General features: G+C 38.1%; 2 protein-coding genes across 4 annotated transcripts; one reads left to right on the top strand and one right to left on the bottom strand.

Moving 5' to 3' along the window:
* The first annotated feature begins 2,558 nt into the window (after positions 1–2,558).
* On the top strand, positions 2,559–10,788 carry LOC128699992 (zinc finger protein 708). Of its 3 annotated transcripts, none has more exons than XM_053792869.2 (2): positions 2,559–2,687; positions 5,838–10,788. In XM_053792869.2, exon 2 carries the CDS (start codon positions 6,170–6,172, stop codon positions 7,343–7,345), a length of 1,176 nt encoding a protein of 391 aa, XP_053648844.1. In that variant the 5' UTR covers positions 2,559–2,687; positions 5,838–6,169; the 3' UTR covers positions 7,346–10,788. The 3 variants fall into 3 exon arrangements, with proteins under 3 accessions (XP_053648844.1, XP_053648845.1, XP_053648846.1); XM_053792870.2 differs by having other exon boundaries at positions 2,613–2,740; XM_053792871.2 differs by lacking the exon at positions 2,559–2,687 and adding an exon at positions 2,748–2,768.
* A 7,555-nt stretch (positions 10,789–18,343) lies between these two features.
* LOC128699991 (P-granule-associated novel protein 1) lies at positions 18,344–21,841 on the bottom strand. The gene is made up of 2 exons (XM_053792867.2): positions 21,432–21,841; positions 18,344–20,282 (listed from the first exon to the last, which is right to left on the bottom strand). Exons 1-2 carry the CDS (start codon positions 21,600–21,602, stop codon positions 19,077–19,079), a joined length of 1,377 nt encoding a protein of 458 aa, XP_053648842.2. The 5' UTR covers positions 21,603–21,841; the 3' UTR covers positions 18,344–19,076.
* Between the last annotated feature and the right edge of the window lie 325 nt (positions 21,842–22,166).

The raw sequence follows: 22,166 nt of genomic DNA, 5'->3' as shown, positions 1-22,166 counted from the left end.
ACTGTTATGTACATAATTAGTTACATTCAGATAAATGCAATTTTCCACAATTATTATTATTAATGCTTCAAAATTGTAATGTTCAAATTTCATCGTTTTAAATATTCAAATGCACTTCGGATTGTAAATTGTTTAAATTGTTCTATTGTAATACTGTAATTTTTATAAAATAATTGTAATACTGTATTTTTTTATAAAAAAAATTCAAAGCTGTAATTATTCACTACTAAACTTCTCTACTAGACCTATTAAAGCCATATAGGATTATTTATTAATACTCAAATCTCTGTACTCACTGTAACTCACCTAATGACCATTTAATCTGTTATAGCCTAATTAATCTTAAGTTAATTTTAAGTTTGCCCGAAATGCTGTGCATACAAGGGACTTTTGGTATGTACACTCAACTATTATACTCCTTGATACAACTATGTATCATGTCAAAGTAAAATTATTATTATTATTATTATTATTATTATTATTATTATTATTATTATTATTATTATTAATTATTAATTATTATTATTACCGTAGGGAGCGTTACACCCGTAGGGATTATACAGCGCCTGTGGAGGGGGGATGGAAGGAATTCAGGCTCAGGTCAGGGAACTGGATCCTAGATCCAATTCTTTAGATCAAGAGCCCCTCACCAGCATCAAGGAACCCTCTTTGAGGGACGGTTCTAAATGTTATGGTGATACCCACAAACCGTTGAAAAAAAGGACTCTTGTGTACAGTTTAGGACATTTAATAAAGGAAACGCTTCGCCGCAAGTGATTTCTTCATTGTGGTGGCGACAGAATTTCTTTTTCGGGGGAAGGGTAAAAAAAAAAGGGGGGGGGGGGGAGGGCTAGGAAGCTTGTTTTGATAAATGTCCTGAACTGTACACAAGTACAAGTGTTCTTTTTTTATATATCACATCAAGAATAATGACAGATTACCCCAACCGTCGTATATTTTCCTCTGTTGCCAGCGGTTTTAGCTGGTGCCCAATTAAAACTTTGGCACCAGAGGCATTAATGAGCTTACCTAAATAGAATTACAAAGGTTTCATGTTATATGCATAAAATGCTAATATATAGTGACAATATGATGATAATGACAATGCGTTTTATGAATTTCATTATGATAATTTTCGGTTTAATAAGACACGTGAGCAAATACAATGACTTTTTGCTCACACGTGTTTTTAAACCACTTGTAAGATCCATTACTATGGCTTACACCAGATGACTTTTTAACAGCCAGGGATTTTGAGAATGAAAACTTTGACCCATGCATGTCAGAATTGATAGGGAACATTGTAGTAAAGAAAGCGAATGCCAGACTGAAGTTCCTGTATAGACAAGCACAGTGTCTACCTACTGAGGCTCGCAGGACCCTATGTCTAGCCCTTATACAATGCCACATGGATTACGCTTGCTCTTCATGGTACTCTGCCTTGACAAAAAAAAACTGAAAGATAGACTGCAAATCACCCAGAACAAAATCGTAAGATTCATCCTGGGGCTGGGACCAAGAGAACATGTAGGCCAGGATGAATTACAGCAGTTGGATATGCTGAATGTTGAAGACAGAGTAAAACAACTGAAGCTAAATCATGTTTATAAAATTGCTCACAAACAGTGTCCAGAATATCTTGCTGTCAATTTTGTCAAGGTTGGGAACCAAAGCAATCATAGTACCAGGGGAGAGAGAGCACAACTTTGTAGTACCCACAGTCATTGGACAGGCTTCAAACACCTTTAATTGTACAGCAATAAAGGAATGGAACAGACTGCCCGCACAAGTCAAAGCCAGTCATAGCATGAACCAGTTCAAGAAGAGTGCCAAAAGGTGTCTGATGAATGTAGCTACAGAAAGGGAGGGGAATGATTTTCTATTTTTTAGCTAACATACGTGTAAATTTTACCTTATTCCTAGTAATGACCCTCGTATTGTAGATAGTCTTAATGACCCTCGTATTGTAGATAGTCTTAATGACCCTCGTATTGTAGATAGTCTTAATGACCCTCGTATTGTAGATAGTCTTAATGACCCTCGTATTGTAGATAGTCTTAATGACCCTCGTATTGTAGATAGTCTTAATGACCCTCGTATTGTAGATAGTCTTAATGACCCTCGTATTGTAGATAGTCTTTTTAGTATGATAATAAGATGTTATCTTCATTGTAGAATAATAAGATAATATTATAACCTTTATATTATAATAATAAGGTAAAAGGACCCCAATGGAAGTAAGTCACTCTGTCTGACTTTTTTTTTGGGTTATCCTAGGTTCTCTACACATATGCTGCTATGTATGATAATTCTATGTACTGTATTTGTGTATACCTGAATAAACTTACTTACTTACTAATGTCTCTCACCACCAAAAAAGTCACAATGGACCCCAGTAAAAATAAGTCACCCTGTCTGACTTTTTTTTCGGTTATCCTAGATAATTTACACATGTGTTACTATGTATAATAATTTGTGTAACTGTATTTATGTGTACCTGTGCCTAAATAAACTTACCTACTTACATTTTATTTTGTGAAATCTCATGACAAATGTAGGGGAGGCTGAGGAGGTCGCTGATTGGTGGGTTGGTGTCACGTGACCCTACGTCAGGCCAGGACATGTGTGTTTGTTGACATGAAGTTGTGGGTGTATCTCCTCACAATCACTTTTTGCAGCTTCTTAAGGTGACTCTTATATCACTCGGGTCTTCTATTGATTTATACTGGCAAGATAAGCAGTGAGTGCAGCAGTATTAACGAGGCTGAGTTGCGTAGTTTGTAGCTTTTTGGTTTCCAGCCTTGAATGGCATTTTTGGATGGAATTTTATGCACCAGTAACAAGTGCAAGCAGGACCCATCATTTATGGACACCTGCGTCAGTCTTGGTGGTGTGGATGTCTCTTCCTGCCTCACCATCTGTGATATATTACCCTCATTCTTTCCCCATGATGCTTGTCCTCACCTACTCACCCGCCTGGCACATTAAGGTTTAGGTTTCCTCTAGGAGGTTACTGTGCTGGTGAAGTGCTCTTGATCCAGTGAATTGGAATTACCCTACCATTGTATTGAAGTTCATTGCCACTGATTCAACAGGCGCTCAAGACCTCTTTGGTTTAGTTCTCCCCCATAAATTTAATACTGGTTGATGGTGCCATTTCAGTTAATTTTTTCCTCTTCCTGATATTCTGCGGGTGTGTGAGGAGAGCTGATCACTGTCAGGTGATGGTGGGGGTGTGGGAATGACATTCTACAGGGCATATGTTGGGAAGTCGTCTTAGCTTAAATGGGAATGCCTGTTGCTGGTGCTGCTTTGAACAGTGCTGCCTCCCAGCCCACAGGCAGGGCTCAACACAGTATGAACTGTTACATGTGCAGATATGAATGTTGCCTCTTCTTACACAAACGTGTCTTGCCTGTTTTTCAGTTTGCTTATTTATGGTTAGATGTAACTTTTATAATTGTGTAACCTACCTTAACCTAACCTAATATATATATATATATATATATATATATATATATATATATATATATATATATATATATATATATATATATATATATATATATATATATATATATATATATAATTATATATATAAATAAAAATAAATAATTGCAGGGAATGCTCAGGAACTGACACTGATAATTCATTAAGGATGTGAATGGTATATCTGCAAAAATAATATGTGCAAGTTTAACTTTTACCAAGACTTAACCAGACAACACACTACCAGATGCCAACTGATCCCAGCATTGATTGACTATGTCTTTAGAGCTTCTTTAGTAGAGAAATATTAATAAAAATAGCCTCTCTAAGGAATACTGTACACAGAAAATCATCACTGTGCAGCAGTACATTAAATGGGATGAGGCTGTTTGACTGGCAGCCAAGCATAAGCAAATCTTTAAATACATTGCATTCGTTTTTCAGTTTGGTTGTGGTTAGGATGACTCCTTTAGTTTAATGCATGGTTTTAAAACCTGTATAATAATAATAATAATAATGATTATTAATAATATTGATTAATACATATGACTAGACTTGGTTAACTATACTGTTCATTTTTATCAGTTTATGTACGCTAACTAATCTAAACTGTAGTTTTTCAATCCTGCATTGTCTAATTCACATTTTTTTGAGCTTGTGTGAATCAAGCTTCCATTGTACTCGAATGAAGAAAGCCTCAAAAAGCTGTTACAACATATACTGGGTCAAAATTGGGATATGTAGCTAGTGTTGTGGTGTGCACATTTAGAAAATTATATGGCTCGGAGAAAAGCTCAGTGAAGAGATAAAGATAAAGATGTTTATTTGGACAAATTACATGATTATACAGAGGAATATAATAGTTGGATATACATGCCAAAAGCCCCTTTGTATGCAGAGCATTTTGGGCAAACTTAGAGATTAACTTAAGATTAGTTAGGTAATAATACATAGTTCATATGGTCATTAGATGAGTTACAGTGAGTACAGTAGAACTGTATATTCTATCAGATAATGCTACATGGTTTTCTTAAGTCTAGTAGAGACTTATTACACTATTGAATTAGTTAATAAAGATTACAGTATTACAATTTAACAATTTAAAACAATTTACAATATGATGTATTACAGTTTAGTACTATTTAAAACAATGGAATTTGATATTACAATGGAATAATTTAAATTATGATGTGCTGTATTACAATTGACTACTATTTAAAACAAACTGGATTTCGTAGTTGAAATTATGAGTTAATAATGAAAGGCTAAGTACATAGTATATATCAAAGATGCCTATGCTGGTTGATAGGAGGAAAAATGAGATATTATAACACAAGGTTCTCACTGCATGGATTCATGCAGTGAGGACAGACCAGACTCTAAGTACAGCATGGCAGAGGGAGGCTGCAAATACTAGAGTGAAAAAGACCTAGGGTGAATACAAGAAAAAAGCATATTGCCAGAAATAAACAGAAGCTGCATAATATCAGTGGCATTTGCCAGATTACCTAACCTCAGATTAGCATTTAGGAACTTTAATAAAGAACCCTTCTGAGCCTTGTATGCAACATCTGTTAGGCCAGTCAGCAAATATGCATCCTCAGCATGGAGCATACCACAGGTTTGCAGCCAGGCTAGTACCAAAACTGCCAGGAATGTAATTTAAGGAGAAATTGAAAGAACTGAAATTGACTACTTTGAGAGAAAGAAAATGAGAGGCAATTATGACATAAATCTTAATGGGAATTTTAAGGGTAATTAATAGTACAGATAAGATCAAACTGAGAGGTTAGGAAGTACTATCTGTGTATATGAAGGGTGGTTGAAAAGGGGAAATGACTTGGATAAGGCAGTGGTGGAAGCAAACTCTACACACAGTACATATGATAAGGCCCAAGAGACCAGAAGTTAGTTATGCTAATCAAAGTAATAGTCTAGGAGCCAGGAGGTGAATCTCTTCCTCTATAAACATAACTCTGTACTGTACAATGCAGAGATTATACACACCCCTTATGCCACCCCTCTCCCTACTTGCCTGTCTATAGCCAGTCCTCACCAGAGTTGACTGACCTTTGTCCCGTACTGAAATCATTTGAGTTATAAAAACTAGTTGAAGAGAAGTGTTAAAGTTATGATTGCTTTGTACAGAACGCAACATGAAGACAGTAACGAGCAGATTAAGTGCAGTTTCATGTTTAAACATTAATTAATTCAAATAAAATTTCTACTTCAGTTATATTTAAACATGAATAAATACTTTACATTTTGATCTTTCTTTAACCATATAATATATTGTTTGTAAAATTTGTTATTACTGTATTTGTATGTAACTGTTTTCATTATTTCAGGTTCTTCGGTGAGACTTACTTTTCAAGTCAAAGTGAATATTTGAAGGATAGATGGGTGCATACTGTGTCCACAATTTGAAAACTTATATGATGTAGCAGCGATTGTGACACTTTAATAATAACTTAAAATAATCTCTGATATATAATGTAATATAGAAAAAATCTTAAGGTGTAATGTTGCTTAAATTTAAGTACCATCTTACATAGAAACTGTATAAAGATGAATTTTTAAATTTCTATGGTTCAGTTGTTAACAAGTAAACTCACTGGCGTTGAAGTAGAGAATCCTGTGTTTTTTTGCACAGCAGTATGAAAAAACTTATGTATTGAATATGAATAATGTACAGGAGAAATTTGCTGCAAAGCAGTACATCAACATGCATGTAATTTTACACAATGGTAATGAATATTTTCAGTGTGGAGATTGTGGGGAATTATTTGCAGAGAAAGAAAATTTGCAAGCTCATGCACTCTTGCACAGTAGTGAGAAAAGGAACTTGTGCAATTTGTGTGGGAAGCAGTTCACACGTAAAAGTGATTTAAGTAGACATCATCTAATTCACAGTGGTGAAAAAAAATGCAAATGCAATGAATGTGGGAAACTTTTTACACGTACAAGTGATTTAAACCGGCATATACTAATGCACACTGGCGAGAAAAAGCACTTGTGCAATGAATGTGGCAAACGATTCACCCGCAAAAGTGACCTCAACAGGCACTTTTTGGTACATAACAGTGACAAAAGGTGTGAATGTGAAGAATGTGGAAAGTTTTTCACTCAAGAGGAAAGCTTGAAAATACATATGCTTGTGCATAGTGAATCAAAAACATTCCAGTGTGAAGAATGTGGAGAATTATTTAGAGACAGTAATAGCCTGAAAGTACATAAATTTTTGCATACTGGGGAAAAGCCTCACAAATGCAGTGAGTGTGAGAAACAATTCACTCGTAAGAGTGACCTGAACAGACATGCATTAATTCACAGTGGAGAGAAAAAATACAAATGTAGTGAGTGTGAAAAGCAGTTTATTTTCAAAAATGAACTTAACAGCCACATGCTTGTACATTGCGCAGAGAGAGATTACAAGTGTGAGGAGTGCAGTAAACGCTTCGTTTGTAATTCCAAGTTAAAGAGGCATATGCTTGTTCACACAGGTGAAAGGAATTACCAGTGCGAGGTATGTGAGAAGCGATTCAATTGTAATTCAAAACTTAAGCGTCACATGCTGATCCACAGTGGAGAAAAAAACTACAAGTGTGAGCAGTGTGGTAAACGGTTCAGCTGTAATTCCAAACTCAAGAGGCACGTGTTTGTGCACAAAGGAGAAAAGGCATATAAACCAAGAGGAAAAAAATTTTGTGATAACTTTTCTCCTAGCTGTTCCTTCATAATGCCTCAAGCAGTCAGTGATGTATTTGTAATGGCAGAGCCAGTTAACACACAAGTTTTTGTGAAGGAAGAAAAATTAGATGATTGCGTGTTTGTAAACAAAATGGAATTCCATTAGCAGTAGTGTTATTTTAAACTAAAAAAATGTATACTTTATACTAGTAGGGGTTATAGCAGGAATAAAATATATGTGACAGATTTGCTATTAAATATATTTAAAGATACTGCAATTTATTTTATAAATGAAACCACTTTTTTTTTTAATTGTTTATAATCCTTTTAATTTAGTTGTTAACGGGAACTGACATAAGGTATTTTATTGCCCCACATTAGTGTATTGACCTTATCAACCTTGACATGAATTACTAAATTCATGACTACCTGAAGCTTTGCTCCATTCATAATTAATTACAGGCAACCCCCACACACAACCTCGTTGGTTTTGTGAAAGTTATTAGAAGTCAGACTGTTATTTCCCATAGACACAGTGCTATAAATGGGAGGTTTTGTTTCTGAGATTTATTTTTATTTGCTTTGTTTTTTGTTTTTTTTGAGAGCCAGGGGAAAAATGATTGTAAATGTGGGCCTTGCAAAGGAGCTTCCTTTATGCTGGTGAGGCACTCTTGAACCAAGGAATTGAACTTGGCAGACTTGGCCTCCCCTTAATTGGATTCAGCCTGATTGCCTTTACGGGTTTAGTGTATCCCCTTAAATATAATACAGTGTGAATGTGGGATGTGAGTACTGTTGGGCAGTGGGAAGCCGGGGGAGCTGTCAGCATGTCACAGTAAAAGAAATGTTGAAAGAATAGTACATTTCTGTTATGGTAGCTGGAACTCGACTGCATTATCCTCAGACCAATGTAATAGTATTCATGAATTGTGAAATTTTTAAATGCTTTGTTTTAGTGGTAAATATGATCAGTACATTAATTAAATTTTTGAAAGTTACCTCACAGTTTAGTAGATTCACTGAAGATATTGAAGCTAGATGGTGGTGGAATACCATCCTCAGTGTGAAATCCCTGTTAAGAAACTGGAAGAATTTTAGATTACAGTACATACTGTGGTCCTACGTCGTTTCTTTGTCTCCATTGTAGCTTAATAGTGTGGTTGGTATATCATTAAACACTTAATGCTGGTTTTATATTATCTAATAATATTTACAGTTTTCTTCTAGTAAGGCCCATTCATTGAGATGGCTCCATTTAGAGTTTTAATATTTTTCATGCCACAAACATCTCCACATTTTTAAAATGTTAACAATTTTGTAAAAAGTACAGTGGAACCTCAAATTTCGAACATATCGCTTATCGAACTCTTCGAAAATAGAACCCTTTTTTCGAATCAACTTTGTCCCTATTATCGAACTCGCCCCTATTTTTGAACTGCCGGGTACCGGACCTGTCCGGCAGCTCGCTCTGCCTGTGTTCCCACGCAGGTGCCATGAGCCAGTCTGGTTTTGTTGATGCTTAAGTGAACACTAACCTGTGCTCTCATTCAAACATTTTACAATTACTTGTGTTTAGTGCTTGTGGGACTGTGAAATAAGCTACAATAGGCCCAAAGAAACTTGCTAGTGGTACCCCTGTGGTAAAGAAAGTGAGGAACACCATAGATGTGAAGGAATTAATACAGAAGTGGAATGATGTCCAAATGTTTGTGGAGAAGTACCACCCTGAGCAAGCTGAAACAAGCCATCTTTGCAACAAGTTCAGTGACAGAACCATGTCCCATTTTAGGGAAATCTTAGAGGCACCAGAAACAGAGGACTGTGGACAGTTATTCTGCGAGACAGGGGTCCAGTGACTCAAGCTGGTCCTAGTGGCATTAAAAGACAGAAGGGAAGTAACCCCAGAGAGGGCTTTCATACCTGAAGTCCTCATGGAGGGGGATTCTCCTTCCAAACACTAACCCCAACTCCCTCTCTCCTCCTCCCTATCTTCCAGATGCCATCACCAATCTTCAATAAAGGTAAGTAAAATTTTATTTTATGTGTTTATTTAAATTTATTAATACATAATTGAACACTATATTTGTTGCATGTATGTAAAACTATAATTAAACTCTAAAATGTATTTTTTGTGAATATTTTTGAGTTTCTGGAACAAATTAATTTCCAATATTTCTTATGGGAAATATTGCTTCGCTTTTCAGACTTTTCGAATTTAGAACTAACTCCTGGAACGGATTAAGTTCGATATTTGAGGTTCCACTGTATGAAATATTAAATAAAGAAAAACATCTCTTCACTTAGTTTTTGTACAAGTAGGGCATTTTCTGCTTGCTTTTTCTGGAGATATTACTGAAAATGAGTTCTCAGAATCAGTATATTCATATAATGTGTATGTAAGGCAACAGGAGAGATACTGTACAAGAATGTCAAAAATAGTTTACACTGGGAAGAATGTGTACAGTTACTGTGTAAGTGGTAAACCAGCAGGTGTTACTAGCAGTGCCTTTATTACCATGTATCTATTGTATGACCATACTTAACATTTTCAGATAAGGGTAATTCTGTATTCTATATCAACTTTAAAATTCAAGCTTGAATGCTCATCTGTTTCAGTTGAAGCTGAATATATAGCATGTTCTGAGTTTTAACATAGTAAGTCTTAGTTCATTGTGTGTCTTGGTCAGTACTGTACAGCAAATACATATTGGCAAACCTCTTTTAACATTGTGGGCCAGTTTCAAAAAGGTTACTTTAAAAGGGACAAATTAAAGATTATGGTTCCAGGCAATAATGTTAATGCTAAAGCTTAAGATAAATGTTATCTTCTACACAGTCAGTACTAGTACAGTGTATAATACCTGTGCATATAATACTGTGTATATGTTGATGCTGCATATCAAGACTGAGGAAATGCCATGGAGTTTGTATTTTTGAGGATACGAGCAACTGTGTTAAAGGAGGTACTTTTATGTACAGGTATATAGAGGTGTGGATAATACATTATTTTGATTTCAAAGAGGTTGCTTATAAAGGGACTATTTATATCAAGGCTTGACTGTAGTGCATCATTTCTGTTTGAGTTACTTGATTAGTTTTTAGACATGTTAACATAGTACATTTTACAATGGTGAAATATTAATTCACCATGCTACCTGAACAAAGACTTTATGGACAAACAGGTCTAGATAATTTTTAATGCATATTATTTAAGATATTTATATGCAAAGAGTATATGTATGATATAGTAGTTCTAGCAGTTTGCAAACATTACAAACATTTTTGCATTTAAAAATGCAGAACTGATTTACGATATTTAATCAACTTGTAAAGAGATTTACTGTCTGAGATTACCTGTTAAGGTAGTTAAGCAAGTGTAGAGAAAAACTATGCACTGAATAATAAGCATTTTGCAGCATTTCAATGTAATGGTGCATACTATACATTCATTGTTCAAAATGTTATACTACATCTTGTATGTTAACCTGCACTAGTATATTAGAAGAACTGCTCTGTTACTAGATTTTCTTGTATTAGATGCAACTAGTTAATACCTCCCATTTAATTAACCTTGGTAAAGTATATAATAAATAAATGTCATAACAATAATGTTGTTTCATCAGATATATTTTGTTGTCCTTACAGCACTTAAATATTCGTTTTAAATAAAAAAGTCATGTTATATATGTCTTTGTGGAAAGGAAAGTCAAAAATACCGTGCAGTTTGTCTGGTAGCTGGTAGAGGTAAATTAGGAAAAATACATGTATCAAGTTTTAGACCTACACATATTATAAGAAGAACATGTCTAGAATCTAGGTATAACATCATCATCCTGCTCCCTTTTATCTCAGTATTATTGCCTTCTCTTGATAAAATTTTGATGGCACTGTACAGGTGACCTCGTGCTTAATGACAGCTGTCCTGAACTTTGAGTATTAACACATTATTGTGGAAAATAAGACTGAACACATTGTGAACTACACTGATCACATACTGTGAATTTGTTGTGCAGAATTACAGATAGAAATGAAATATTACACATACAGCAAAATTATCATACTGTGAACCCACATAAAGTGAGGAGAAGCCTGTTCTTTCAAATTCTCTTCGACATTTACTCTCCAGATATTTATTGTTCATATTACAGTACAAATCTAGGCCAATATAAATTACGATCTTTCTCATTTTATGCAGTGGATGTGCCCATGACTTATCGTGCATAAACTGAATTAAATATAACGTTATATGTAAACCAGTGATTCAGTCCGAAAAAAAAAATTAAATTAAAAATTCTATCATCTCCCTTTTACCCGCCATCCTTCCTCCACCACCAACCAAAAAGCATCTTTGTCTGGACTGAACTGTACAGGTGCATACATACATATCTTCTTGCTACCATTTCCTCACTCCCACCACCCCGAGTCCACCTGATTTTGTGTTGTGCAATCTGATTGTTTGGCTAGGTATTCATTTTCATTTGGCTTGCCACAAGACACTTAAATTGAAGATCAGTCATAGGATTTTGTTCAAAATGTGCATATTGACTTTAATATACTCAAATCCGATTTACTTTTCGCTCCATTCTTTCTTATGAATGTCAGTATAAACCAGTTTAAAGTGATATTTAACAATATATTAAAACTCGAGTGTTTCTGGAGGGCTTGGGTTCTGTAGGAAAAACTTTGAAAAACTTACAGGAGGGCCTCAGTATACAGTGCATTCTTCATTTATTCAAGCTTATTACAATAAATATATTCACCACTCATTATAAGCTAAGAATGAAAACATTTTCAGGTAAGTAATGTGTGTACTGGATACGCATTTTTTAGGCCTAGCTGTATTGCTCACTTAATATAGGATAGTGTAAACATGTTATCAGGCTTTTATATGCATTTGAAAGTGACAAAAGGCTATGTTTCACTTTCAGCAGTAGCCAGGAACCTAACCTACTGTATAAATGGGACCCACCTGTATGTGGTAACTACGATGGTTATGGGTGTTAAGGTGTATGGTGCAGGCATTGTTAAAACTGTCCCTTGAGCAAGTGTTATGTTTATTATTGCATTGAGATTTCTGAATGTTTTCCCTTCATATACTAATTGCTCACATACCTCACATGGGATGGTGTAAATACCAATGTTAGATTCTCTGTATTGCATATTCCTCTGTTTAGGGTCGTAATAGTGCTGGAAGTCATGCTGGTTATGTAGGTCTTTCTGTTAGCAATAAGGTTATAGACATTCTCAGAAACCTGTCTAGCTGGAAGAAGAATTACCTGGCAGGAGTCTGCCTCTGTCAAGTGGTGCGGAAGATCTTTAGCCTGCAATTCTTAATGAAATGTGCCGGTGCTATAGTTTTTCTTTGAGGAAGGAAGGGCTTGATTTTCTATAAACTTTCTAATAAAAACATACGATGATGATTTTTGGTATATGTGTCATGGTGTGAGGTAATGCAGATGATGATCCTCGTTCTCATCCAAACAGAGTAATCCAAGGACATTTATTAGAGTTACCCAGCATTTTCACTCCAGAGTTGTTTGCCATACTTTTAGCGATTATGCATAGTGCGACCATGTCCACCACCTTGTCCATTGTTCTTTCAGATTCAAAGTGTACTACAGTTTATTTAAAAATAGGACCTCCCACTTCTCACTGTTCTTCATTATTCTAGCATTGATTCTCAGAGTAATGAACATGCAGCCTTGGCTGCCTGGTCCACCATTCATGATCTGCCATTGTCAAGCAGGATTCCTTTTATTTTGTGTGTACTGTTATCCAGTATTGTTTCAAAGACTCTGAAACTGCTGGTAAGTGTTGGTTAAAGATGAAGGATAAATTGTTTTTCATCACACAGCAATTGGGCTACTGGCCATCTTCCCATTGCTGCTGGGTATGGAAAACAGCACTCGCACATTTTGAATCAATCGCACATGAATACCACATGAAAAGATGCACAGTACCTCTAGAGGACTATCAGGTGATTGACAGTTCATCATGTATTAAACTGTCCTATCAGAGAGCATGAAGAATTCACCTTTGACATCTGCAGTGCCTTGATGCTCTCAGCTGAACTGCTTCACTGAAAGATCCACCTTTAATGCATACTGACATCAATGACTTTTTAACAGAAACTAACCCATTGACAATTTTGCACCTTTACTAACCCCCTACCCTTAAAACTTAAACCAACTTTGCTGTACAGTATTACCTATACAAGTTTGGCAATTGTTTGTGAATAATAATGGGGCAGGGCCATGGGGGGTGGTGACCCTGAATTTGTTGTCTTCAGATAACCTGTCTCTTCAGGGGTGTTTCGAGGGTGAATGCCCTTTTGGCCTGGTTCCAACCAGGCCTCCAGATGAATGACCTGGTCACCAGGCTGTTGGTAATAACCTCTCCTATCATGAGAGGGTTTCAGGGGTCAAATGCCCCCACGGCTCGGTCTGAGACCAGGCCTCATGGTGGATCAGGGTTTGATCAACCAGGCTGTTATTATTGGCTGCACACAAACTGATGTATGACCCACTGATCAGTTGGTCAGGTGCCTGTCCAGTGCCTTCTTGAAGGCAGCCAGGGGTCTCTTGGTAATCCTCCTTATGTATGCCGGGAGGCAGTTGAACAGTCTTGGGCCCCAGATACTTATTGTGTTCTCTCTCAATGTGTTCGTGGCAGCCCTGCTTTTCATTGGGGGAATGTTGCATCACCTGCCGAGTCTTTTGCTTTCATAGGGAGTGGTTTTCGTGCGCAGGTTTGGTACCAATCCCTCCAGGACCTTCCAAGTGTATATTATCATATATCTCTCTCGCCTGCATTCCAGGGAATACAGATCAAGGACCTTCAAACATTCCCAGTAATTTAGGTGCCTTATTGTACTTATGTGTGCCGTGAAAGTTCTTTTTACACTCTCCAGGTCAGCAATGTCGTCAGCCTTGAAGGGGGCCATTAGTGTACAGCAGTATTCCAGCTTAGAGAGAACAAGCGATTTGAAGAGAGGCATCATGGGCTTGGCATCCCTAGTTGTGAAGGTTCTCATTATCCATCCTATCATTTTCCTAGCAGATGCAGTAAATACATTGTTGTGGTCTTTGAAGGCGAGATCCTCTGACATTATCACTCCCAGGTCCTTCACATTACTTTTTCCCTCTATTGTATGGTTAGAATTTTTCATGTACCCCGATACATTTTTAATTTCCTCAAACTTTCCATATCTGATGAAGGGCTCTTGATCAGAGCAAGTGGCACTGTCCTCCTTATCCTAGATCAAGTCTGCCCTCCACCCTTCCTCTTCCAAGTACATATTGTGAGAGTAAGACACATGTGCAACATCTGGGTATCTTTATTGTAGACGTTTCGCCATCCAGTGGCTTTATCAATACAAATTCTAGGACATAACTTGAAGACAGTAGAACTATGTACAGAAGATGAGGTAATCAGTCCCTCAACCTAGGAGTAGGTGCGAACAGCACCATAGTCGTGGAGATTCTGAAGCAGAAGAAAGAATCCTGGCGCTTATATAGTAACGTCAGGTGTAGCAGACGAGGGCATATTCACTGGTAGGCGGGATTCTCCAGTGGAAGTAGGTCCTTCCCAAAGAGATGGGTTAGTTGTAGAAGTAGTTGTCGTAGTCGTGAAGGTTATGTACATGTCCTCAGAATTAAGATTCCATGATGTTGCAGTGTCTGACAAGTTGTGTACGAAATGGTATATAATACCGACAAGATGAGAGTAAGACACATGTGCAACATCTGGGTATCTTTATTGTAGACGTTTCGCCATCCAGTGGCTTTATCAATACAAATTCTAGGACATAACTTGAAGACAGTAGAACTAGAATTTGTATTGATAAAGCCACTGGATGGCGAAACGTCTACAATAAAGATACCCAGATGTTGCACATGTGTCTTACTCTCATCTTGTCGGTATTATATACCATTTCGTACACAAGTACATATTGTAATTGAGGCTTTTAGCCTCTCACTTTGTCCTGATGTCTTATGATTTGTGGCTTGTTGACCCAACTGAAATTTTAGATTCTGTTTGTTGATTGTGGCTCTTGGGCCAAGCCCAACTATTGCCCCTATATTAACCACGGTACATGGGAAGGTTTGAGCCCATAGTGCATGAGTCACAGTGGTGGCCCATGCTAACCTCCCTATGGTGTATAAATATACCTAGTTGGATAACTCTTATTGTAGCTAGTTGGCCGAGTGGCATATGCACTGGACAGGAGTTTCACTCTCCATGGGTTCAAATCCCACCCGGACCGTGGTTTTGTTGAAAATGCTTTGTTTGCAATCATGTTATTATGATATGTGATCCCCTCTATATTTTTTGCTGTTTTGTGAATTTTGACTTGAACCTTGCTTGTTCAGACCAGAGCTTTGGTGAGATGGGTAAGGAAGAAGGATGGGTAAGGATAGAAATATTGGAAAAGGGTGAGAGGTGGGATATAAAGGCAAGTGGCCCAACCACTTTGGTGTAATTTAAAAAGTGTACATGAAATGATAAGATATTATTTAAGGGGTATAAGACTAATCCATCAGAGTCACATAGATATAACAGATATATAAGTACATGACTCTGAATTGGTAGTAATTATACAAGTTGCATTTTTTTTTTTTTTTTTGCGATTGCACAACGGATATTTATGCGACAAGGAAGGCAATAATTTTCTGGTCAGTTTATAGAATTTCGTGACAATGGCTTCTTACAAGTGGTGTCCAGCCATAGTAAATAGCATAATTTTTACATTAGAAAGTTATATAAGATGTCTCCCTAATTGGGGGCGATGATTTTCTCAGTATACATAGAAGGGTTCTAGTGGTACCCAATCTTGAACCAAATCTTGGATTCTGTTTTGTGGACAAACCCTTGTGGAACCTTCGCAATTCTCACCTACTTGATTTTTTTTTCTGTTTTGACGTAGTACCGAGATTTGAGTTTGTTTAGGTGACTGTGGGTCTTGTGTCATGACCTACTATATTACCTCTGGAGTTTACCTGGAGAGAGTTCCGGGGGTCAACGCCCCCGTGGCCCGGTCTATGACCAGGCCTCCTGGTGGATCAGAGCCTGATCAACCAGGCTGTTGCTGCTGGCTGCACGCAAACCAACGTACGAGCCACAGCCCAGCTGGTCAGGAACCGACTTTAAGTGCTTGTCCAGTGCCAGCTTGAAGACTGCCAGGGGTCTGTTGGTAATCCCCCTTATGTATGCTGGGAGGCAGTTGAACAGTCTCGGGCCCCTGACACTTATTGTATGGGCTCTTAACGTGCTAGTGACACCCCTGCTTTTCATTGGGGGGATGTTGCATCGTCTGCCAAGTCTTTTGCTTTCGTAGTGATTTTCGTGTGCAAGTTCGGTACTAGTCCCTCTAGGATTTTCCAGGTGTATATAATCATGTATCTCCCGCCTGCGTTCCAGGGAATACAGGTTTAGGAACCTCAAGCGCTCCCAGTAATTGAGGTGTTTTATCTCCGTTATGCACGCCGTGAAGGTTCTCTGTACATTTTCTAGGTCAGCAATTTCACCTGCCTTGAAAGGTGCTGTTAGTGTGCAGCAATATTCCAGCCTAGATAGAACAAGTGACCTGAAGAGTGTCATCATGGGCTTGGCCTCCCTAGTTTTGATGGTTCTCATTATCCATCCTGTCATTTTTCTAGCAGATGCGATTGATACAATGTTATGGTCCTTAAAGGTGAGATCCTCCGACATGATCACTCCCTCTATATAATTTTGCGGAAAAAAACCATACCACAGGCGGGGATAGAACCCGCGATCAGTCTCAAAACTCCAGATCGTCGCGTTAGCCACTGGGCCAGCTAGCCACAATAAGATTCGTCCAACTAGGTATATTTCTACACCATAGGAAGGTTAGCATAGGCACCACTGTGACCACAAATGCCAGTTTTTACAGACGAATCTCCAGCTAGCATGGCCATGACGAACTCTAGCTCAAGTCCCCTCAAAGCTGTCAACATGACTCACGAAATCGTAATGACACGATTGCAAACAAACCATACCACGGGCTACCACAGGCGGGGATAGAACCTGCGATCAGAGTCTCAAAACTCCAGGCCGTCTCATTAGATTAGCCACTGGACCAGCTAGCCACAATAAGATTCCTCGTGTCATTACGATTTGGTGAGTCATGTTGACGGCTTTGAGGGGGACTTGAGCTAGTGTTTGTCACGGCCACGCTAGCTGGAGATTCGTCTGTAAAAACTGGCATTTGTGATCACAGTGGTGCCTATGGTAACCTTTCTATGGTGTAGAAATATACCTAGTTGGACGAATCTTATTGTGGCTAGCTGGTCCAGTGGCTAACGCGACAGTCTGGAGTTTTGAGACTATGATCGCGGGTTCTATCCCCACCCGTGGTATGGTTTGTTTGCAATCGTGTCATTACGATTTTGTGAGTCATAATTTTCCGGGTTTAGTGCTTCATTCTGATTGTAAAAATATATTTTTGCTGCTTTGTAGGTTTTGACCTGGACTTAGTTGTGGATTCTGTTATGTGAACTGTGCATTATGGGACTTAATAAAGTTATCGCCAATAATTTTGACTTAATTGTATAAATATTTACTGCTCTGTAGGTATGGGCCTGGATCGAGTTTTGGATTCATTGGGTTGACTGCGCCCTGTGGACGATGTTCCGCTCTTTTTGCCTCTATGTACTTCCGATGTTTTGTAGATTTTGACCTGAATTGCCTTTTGGCTTTTGTTTTGTGTGACCAGTATCCTTTGTGTGTGACTGTTATCCGTTTTGTAACTATTTTGTTCCATAACGTGATTCATTATCTATTTTGTGTGACAATTACTTTTTCTGATGTACTGCACTTGATAACCAACGAGTTTGGCGCATTTTTTGAGGAAATGGTAATAGACAAGAAGTTGAAGCTACACTTGCGTATGGCTCAGGTGTTTACCTCTATATGTTAGCTCTTTCCCTGAATATAATGTTACCGAGGGGGTATAATACAGTGTGCTCTTAAAAATATTATATGTATTATATATATGTATAATATTTTGAAACTAATTTTTTTTATAGTTTTGAGGAAAAATGCGAATCATTTGTTGACATTTTAAGTGAATAATAGACACGTGGAGTATTTAAAATTATGCTATTCCTAAAAAGTTTTTCACTCAGGGTTTAATAGACACTCGGTAAACTAGTGTTTTATTGGTTTATATTAGCAAATATAAATATTTGGTAGCTATAAATAACAGAGGTATAAATATAAATATATCTACAAAGTAGATTCTGTCAAGTTGGAAAGAAGTGCCTGGTGGTCTTGTGTGACGGGAAGACAGCAACGGTGAGACAGTCATCAACATTTCATATTGAAATACATTTTAAGAGATTCGGAACATTGTAGGATATACTAGTTCTTGTTTTATTGGAGAGATGATGGAACAATGTTTTAATTTTTATTTGTGAAAACTAATGATTAGTCAGTGTTTGGTTTCATTAGTGTTCCACTATACTAGTGTTTTGATATCTTGGCTGTGAAGCACACAAGTTTTTGGCATTTTCATTCTTTGACTACTCTCACGGGAGGTGCCTTGATACCGGTGAAGGGCTCTTTATTCAAGGTATTTGAACTGACCTTACTTTCCTTGGATCGACCCTGTTTCCGGTCCCCATGAACTGTATGGTTCATATGGGTTTACTTGCATGACCCTTGTCGATTTAGAGCTTTGTTTTATTATAATAATCACGGGTTTAGCCCTCCCCATGAATGTAACAATTCACTCTTGACTGGAGACCAAACTTGCATTTCTCTTGGATGGACCTTCAGAAGGTGTACCTTGAAGCTAAGAAAGGACTCTTGATCCAAGAAATTGGAATTATCCCCCCTTGGATTAAATCTTACGTCCCCATTAATTGCAAAGGGCCTTAGATAAGTGACCTGCTGATGACTAGGGTGAGAATGCTGAAGGTGGCGCTGAAGGTGGACTGTATGTGGCCTGAGACTCCGCTTGATTGTGTCGGAGGCACTGGTGGATGCGTGTCAGGGGTTATTTTTGTGTCGGTTCCATGGTCTGTGCACGCTGTGGCGAAGGAGACCAGGTTGGTCCCGTCTAGACATATGGCTTTCAGAACTAGTTCCTTTTCCAGTTCTTGTTCCTCTTGAGAATCATTGTTACTCTGGAGCCAGTCTAATGCATCACAGGTGCAGTCGAAATGATTTTCATCAGCACTGTAGATGATAACGTTCTTGTTTAGTCGGAAACCTTGTTCTTCCACTTTGTGGAATTTGTTGTTGCTCAGAGCAATGAAGGTTTGGTAGGGCACACCATCGCTTCCCGTCAGGCCTCTCAGAGCATGTCTTTGTAGATTGGTGATCGTGTTGCCAATGAAAAGTGCTGCGCTGATCTCACACCCGTTGTAAAGTTCCATTGAAAATGCCAAGGATTCTACATTTTCAAAGTGGTTTCCACCAACAATAAGAAATCCCAGAGTATGGGTGGCAAGAGCACGGGTTTTCAAGCTCTGAATATTGTTCTTGAAGAGGTAGAGGCGTGTTCCAAACTCTGGGAGGGAAACATTAGCCGTGGATGTTATTTGACGACCTATAACATCAATGACATTTTTTGAGTTAGAAGCAGATACCCTGATGTCTGCACAGTTAATTTCTTCAATGGTTTCCCTGTTGAGAGAAACTGCTTCTGTCTCTATGGTTCCTACACTGGTGTACACGATAGCTAAGTCTTCTAGTGATGACAGGTTACTGAAGGCGTGACTTTCTATCATACTGATACTAGTGTTAGCTATCTCGACAAGTTGGAGTTGGTCGAGGTTGCTGAAAGCATTGGACTTGATTATACCAACTGACCCTCCGAATATCCTGATCTGTTTCAACAGCTTCATGCCCTTGAAGACGTGAGCTGGCAGCAAGTCAAAGGTCGAATCGAAAAAGCTGAGTCTAGATATGCTGGAGTTCCAGTTAGCAACTATATTGTTAGCGAAGAAGACCTGGGCTCCCACCAGGAGGAGGGTGTCTGGGGCTACCATCGTCTCCAAGTCAGGCCAGTTTAGCTCCAATCCCTTTTCGAAACACGACGTCTGGTTAATGGTCAGCTGTGAGATTGACAAGTTCGTCTGCGGAAGAGAGAATGCTATTAATCTTGAGTTTTTCAGCACTTAAAATTTTGAAACACTACAGTGGGCCTCAGTGTCATCTGTTACACAGTTATATACAAATTTTAGTTTTCTTTTCCAAAGTGGGTTTAAATTGGAGTTTGGTAGTGTGATCCTCTCAAGGGAGGCTCATTCATACTGGTAAGGGGCTTTTGGTCCAAGGAATTGAAAGTATCCTCCCCTTGGATCGAACCTGAATAGCTCACATTTTCCCAGGGGTTTAATACGCCCCATGATTGTAATAATAAAGTAAAGAAACCCGAGAGTTATAATTCAACTCTTCGAAGCCCACGAGCTTTAGATCAACACCCTCAAGAGACCCAGGAGATGTAGATTAACTCCCTCAAAAGATGTTAATAAGTTCAAATAAGGCGAAACTAAGTTGGCTATGTCCGTAGACTTTATCTACACTCCCTTCGTGACCCTTGTAGGTTTAGCGCTTCTTTTTGATTATAATAATAATACATATTCATCCATGAAGGAGGAACCATAGTACTACTGAGGGGCTCTTGATCTTCATGAAACTTATAGTAGCGCATACAGGATATGCCGGAGCGAAGCAGATTAAAAGTATATAATTAAAAACGTGCATTAGCCTAATTTTCTCTAATTCTTTTAAATTTATATATGCGACCACCGAGAAGCCTGGTTGTGGACCAGGCCGCGGGGGCGTTGATCCCCGGAATACCTTCCAGGTAGATATATATGTCGTGCCGAATAGGTAGAACTTGCGATTTTTGCTTAAATAGCAACGCTCTTCTTCCCGAATAAGGCAAGCGAAAATTTGTGTATACAGTAATTTCGCACAAATCATTCTGAACCTAACGAAAAACAATATATATTTCATTGTGTTTGTTTATTATTAAATTATTGTAAACTTACCTAAGATACATTTAGTTGGATTAGGCTAAATTTGGTACAAAATTATTAATTTTTACATTAACATAAATTAAAAAAAAATTAAACGCATAGGAATTTTTTTTAGAAAGTACTTAATTTTAAATGAGTTCTTGCTAAGTGACCAGTTTTACCTATTTGTCACGACATATGTATATTGTCGCAACAACAATAGGTATCCCCTTTCTGGGGGAGACTTAATAATTTACTTACATGAAAGAGTCGTTGCATGCAGTTGCAGTGAACGTCGACTTTGTGTGGGTTGTCAAGTGCTGGAAATGTATCACAGTTTTCGGTTCTTTTGGCTGAGGTCATAAGTGTCAGTAGCAAGATCTGTACCATCAGCGCCAACACCCGCCATCTGTCACTGTAGCGGTCAGCCATAGCTCTCTACACCACTGATGAGCACTTCACGTCACCAGGAAGGTTGTCTTGCAGAAACGAAGAGAAGCAGTAATCACAGGGCGGACAGTATTCAGTAAGTAGTGACAAGTGTTGTTTATGTCTTCTTCAGGATACGTATATTTGGTGTCTCCTTAGGTCTCCAGCTGTGTGTTGTCACTCCTGTGTTAGTTGAATGTTGAGTGTGTATGTGTACTGAGAGGTGCTCAGCGAACAGTGAGTAGGCACACAGTGTCAAGAAGGAATAACGTCCTCTGTCTTTTATCCTTCCCCAAGCATAACCTATATCCGTTCACGTCATGAAACTCAACACAGGGTGACCTTACTCCTGCGCGCCCAAGTATAACGTCTCTCACTATAAGCTAATAAACTTAATGTCTTCAAATTACAATTAAAATAAATGATGCCGCATATGTAATTAAATTTAGAATTCAATTTTGCACCTGCTAAATAAATAAAATATGAAGTTAATGTGTATCGGTGGAAGAGAATGGTAAACCTCACGCTGGACACTCCTAACACTGACACTCGGGGCTTTCCACAAAA

This window comes from Cherax quadricarinatus, chromosome 64, assembly GCF_038502225.1.
Source record: "Cherax quadricarinatus isolate ZL_2023a chromosome 64, ASM3850222v1, whole genome shotgun sequence".
NCBI classification, from domain to species: domain Eukaryota; kingdom Metazoa; phylum Arthropoda; class Malacostraca; order Decapoda; family Parastacidae; genus Cherax; species Cherax quadricarinatus.
This window is presented reverse-complemented; position numbering and strand designations above follow the sequence as displayed.

Coding starts and splice junctions, on each gene's coding strand:
- LOC128699992 (XM_053792869.2), top strand. CDS start 6,170: ATGAATAATGTACAGGAGAAATTTGCTGCAAAGCAGTACATCAACATG.
- LOC128699991 (XM_053792867.2), bottom strand. CDS start 21,602: ATGGCTGACCGCTACAGTGACAGATGGCGGGTGTTGGCGCTGATGGTA. Junction 20,283..21,431: donor GCATGCAACGACTCTTTCAT/GTAAGTAAATTA, acceptor TCTCTTCCGCAG/ACGAACTTGTCAATCTCACA.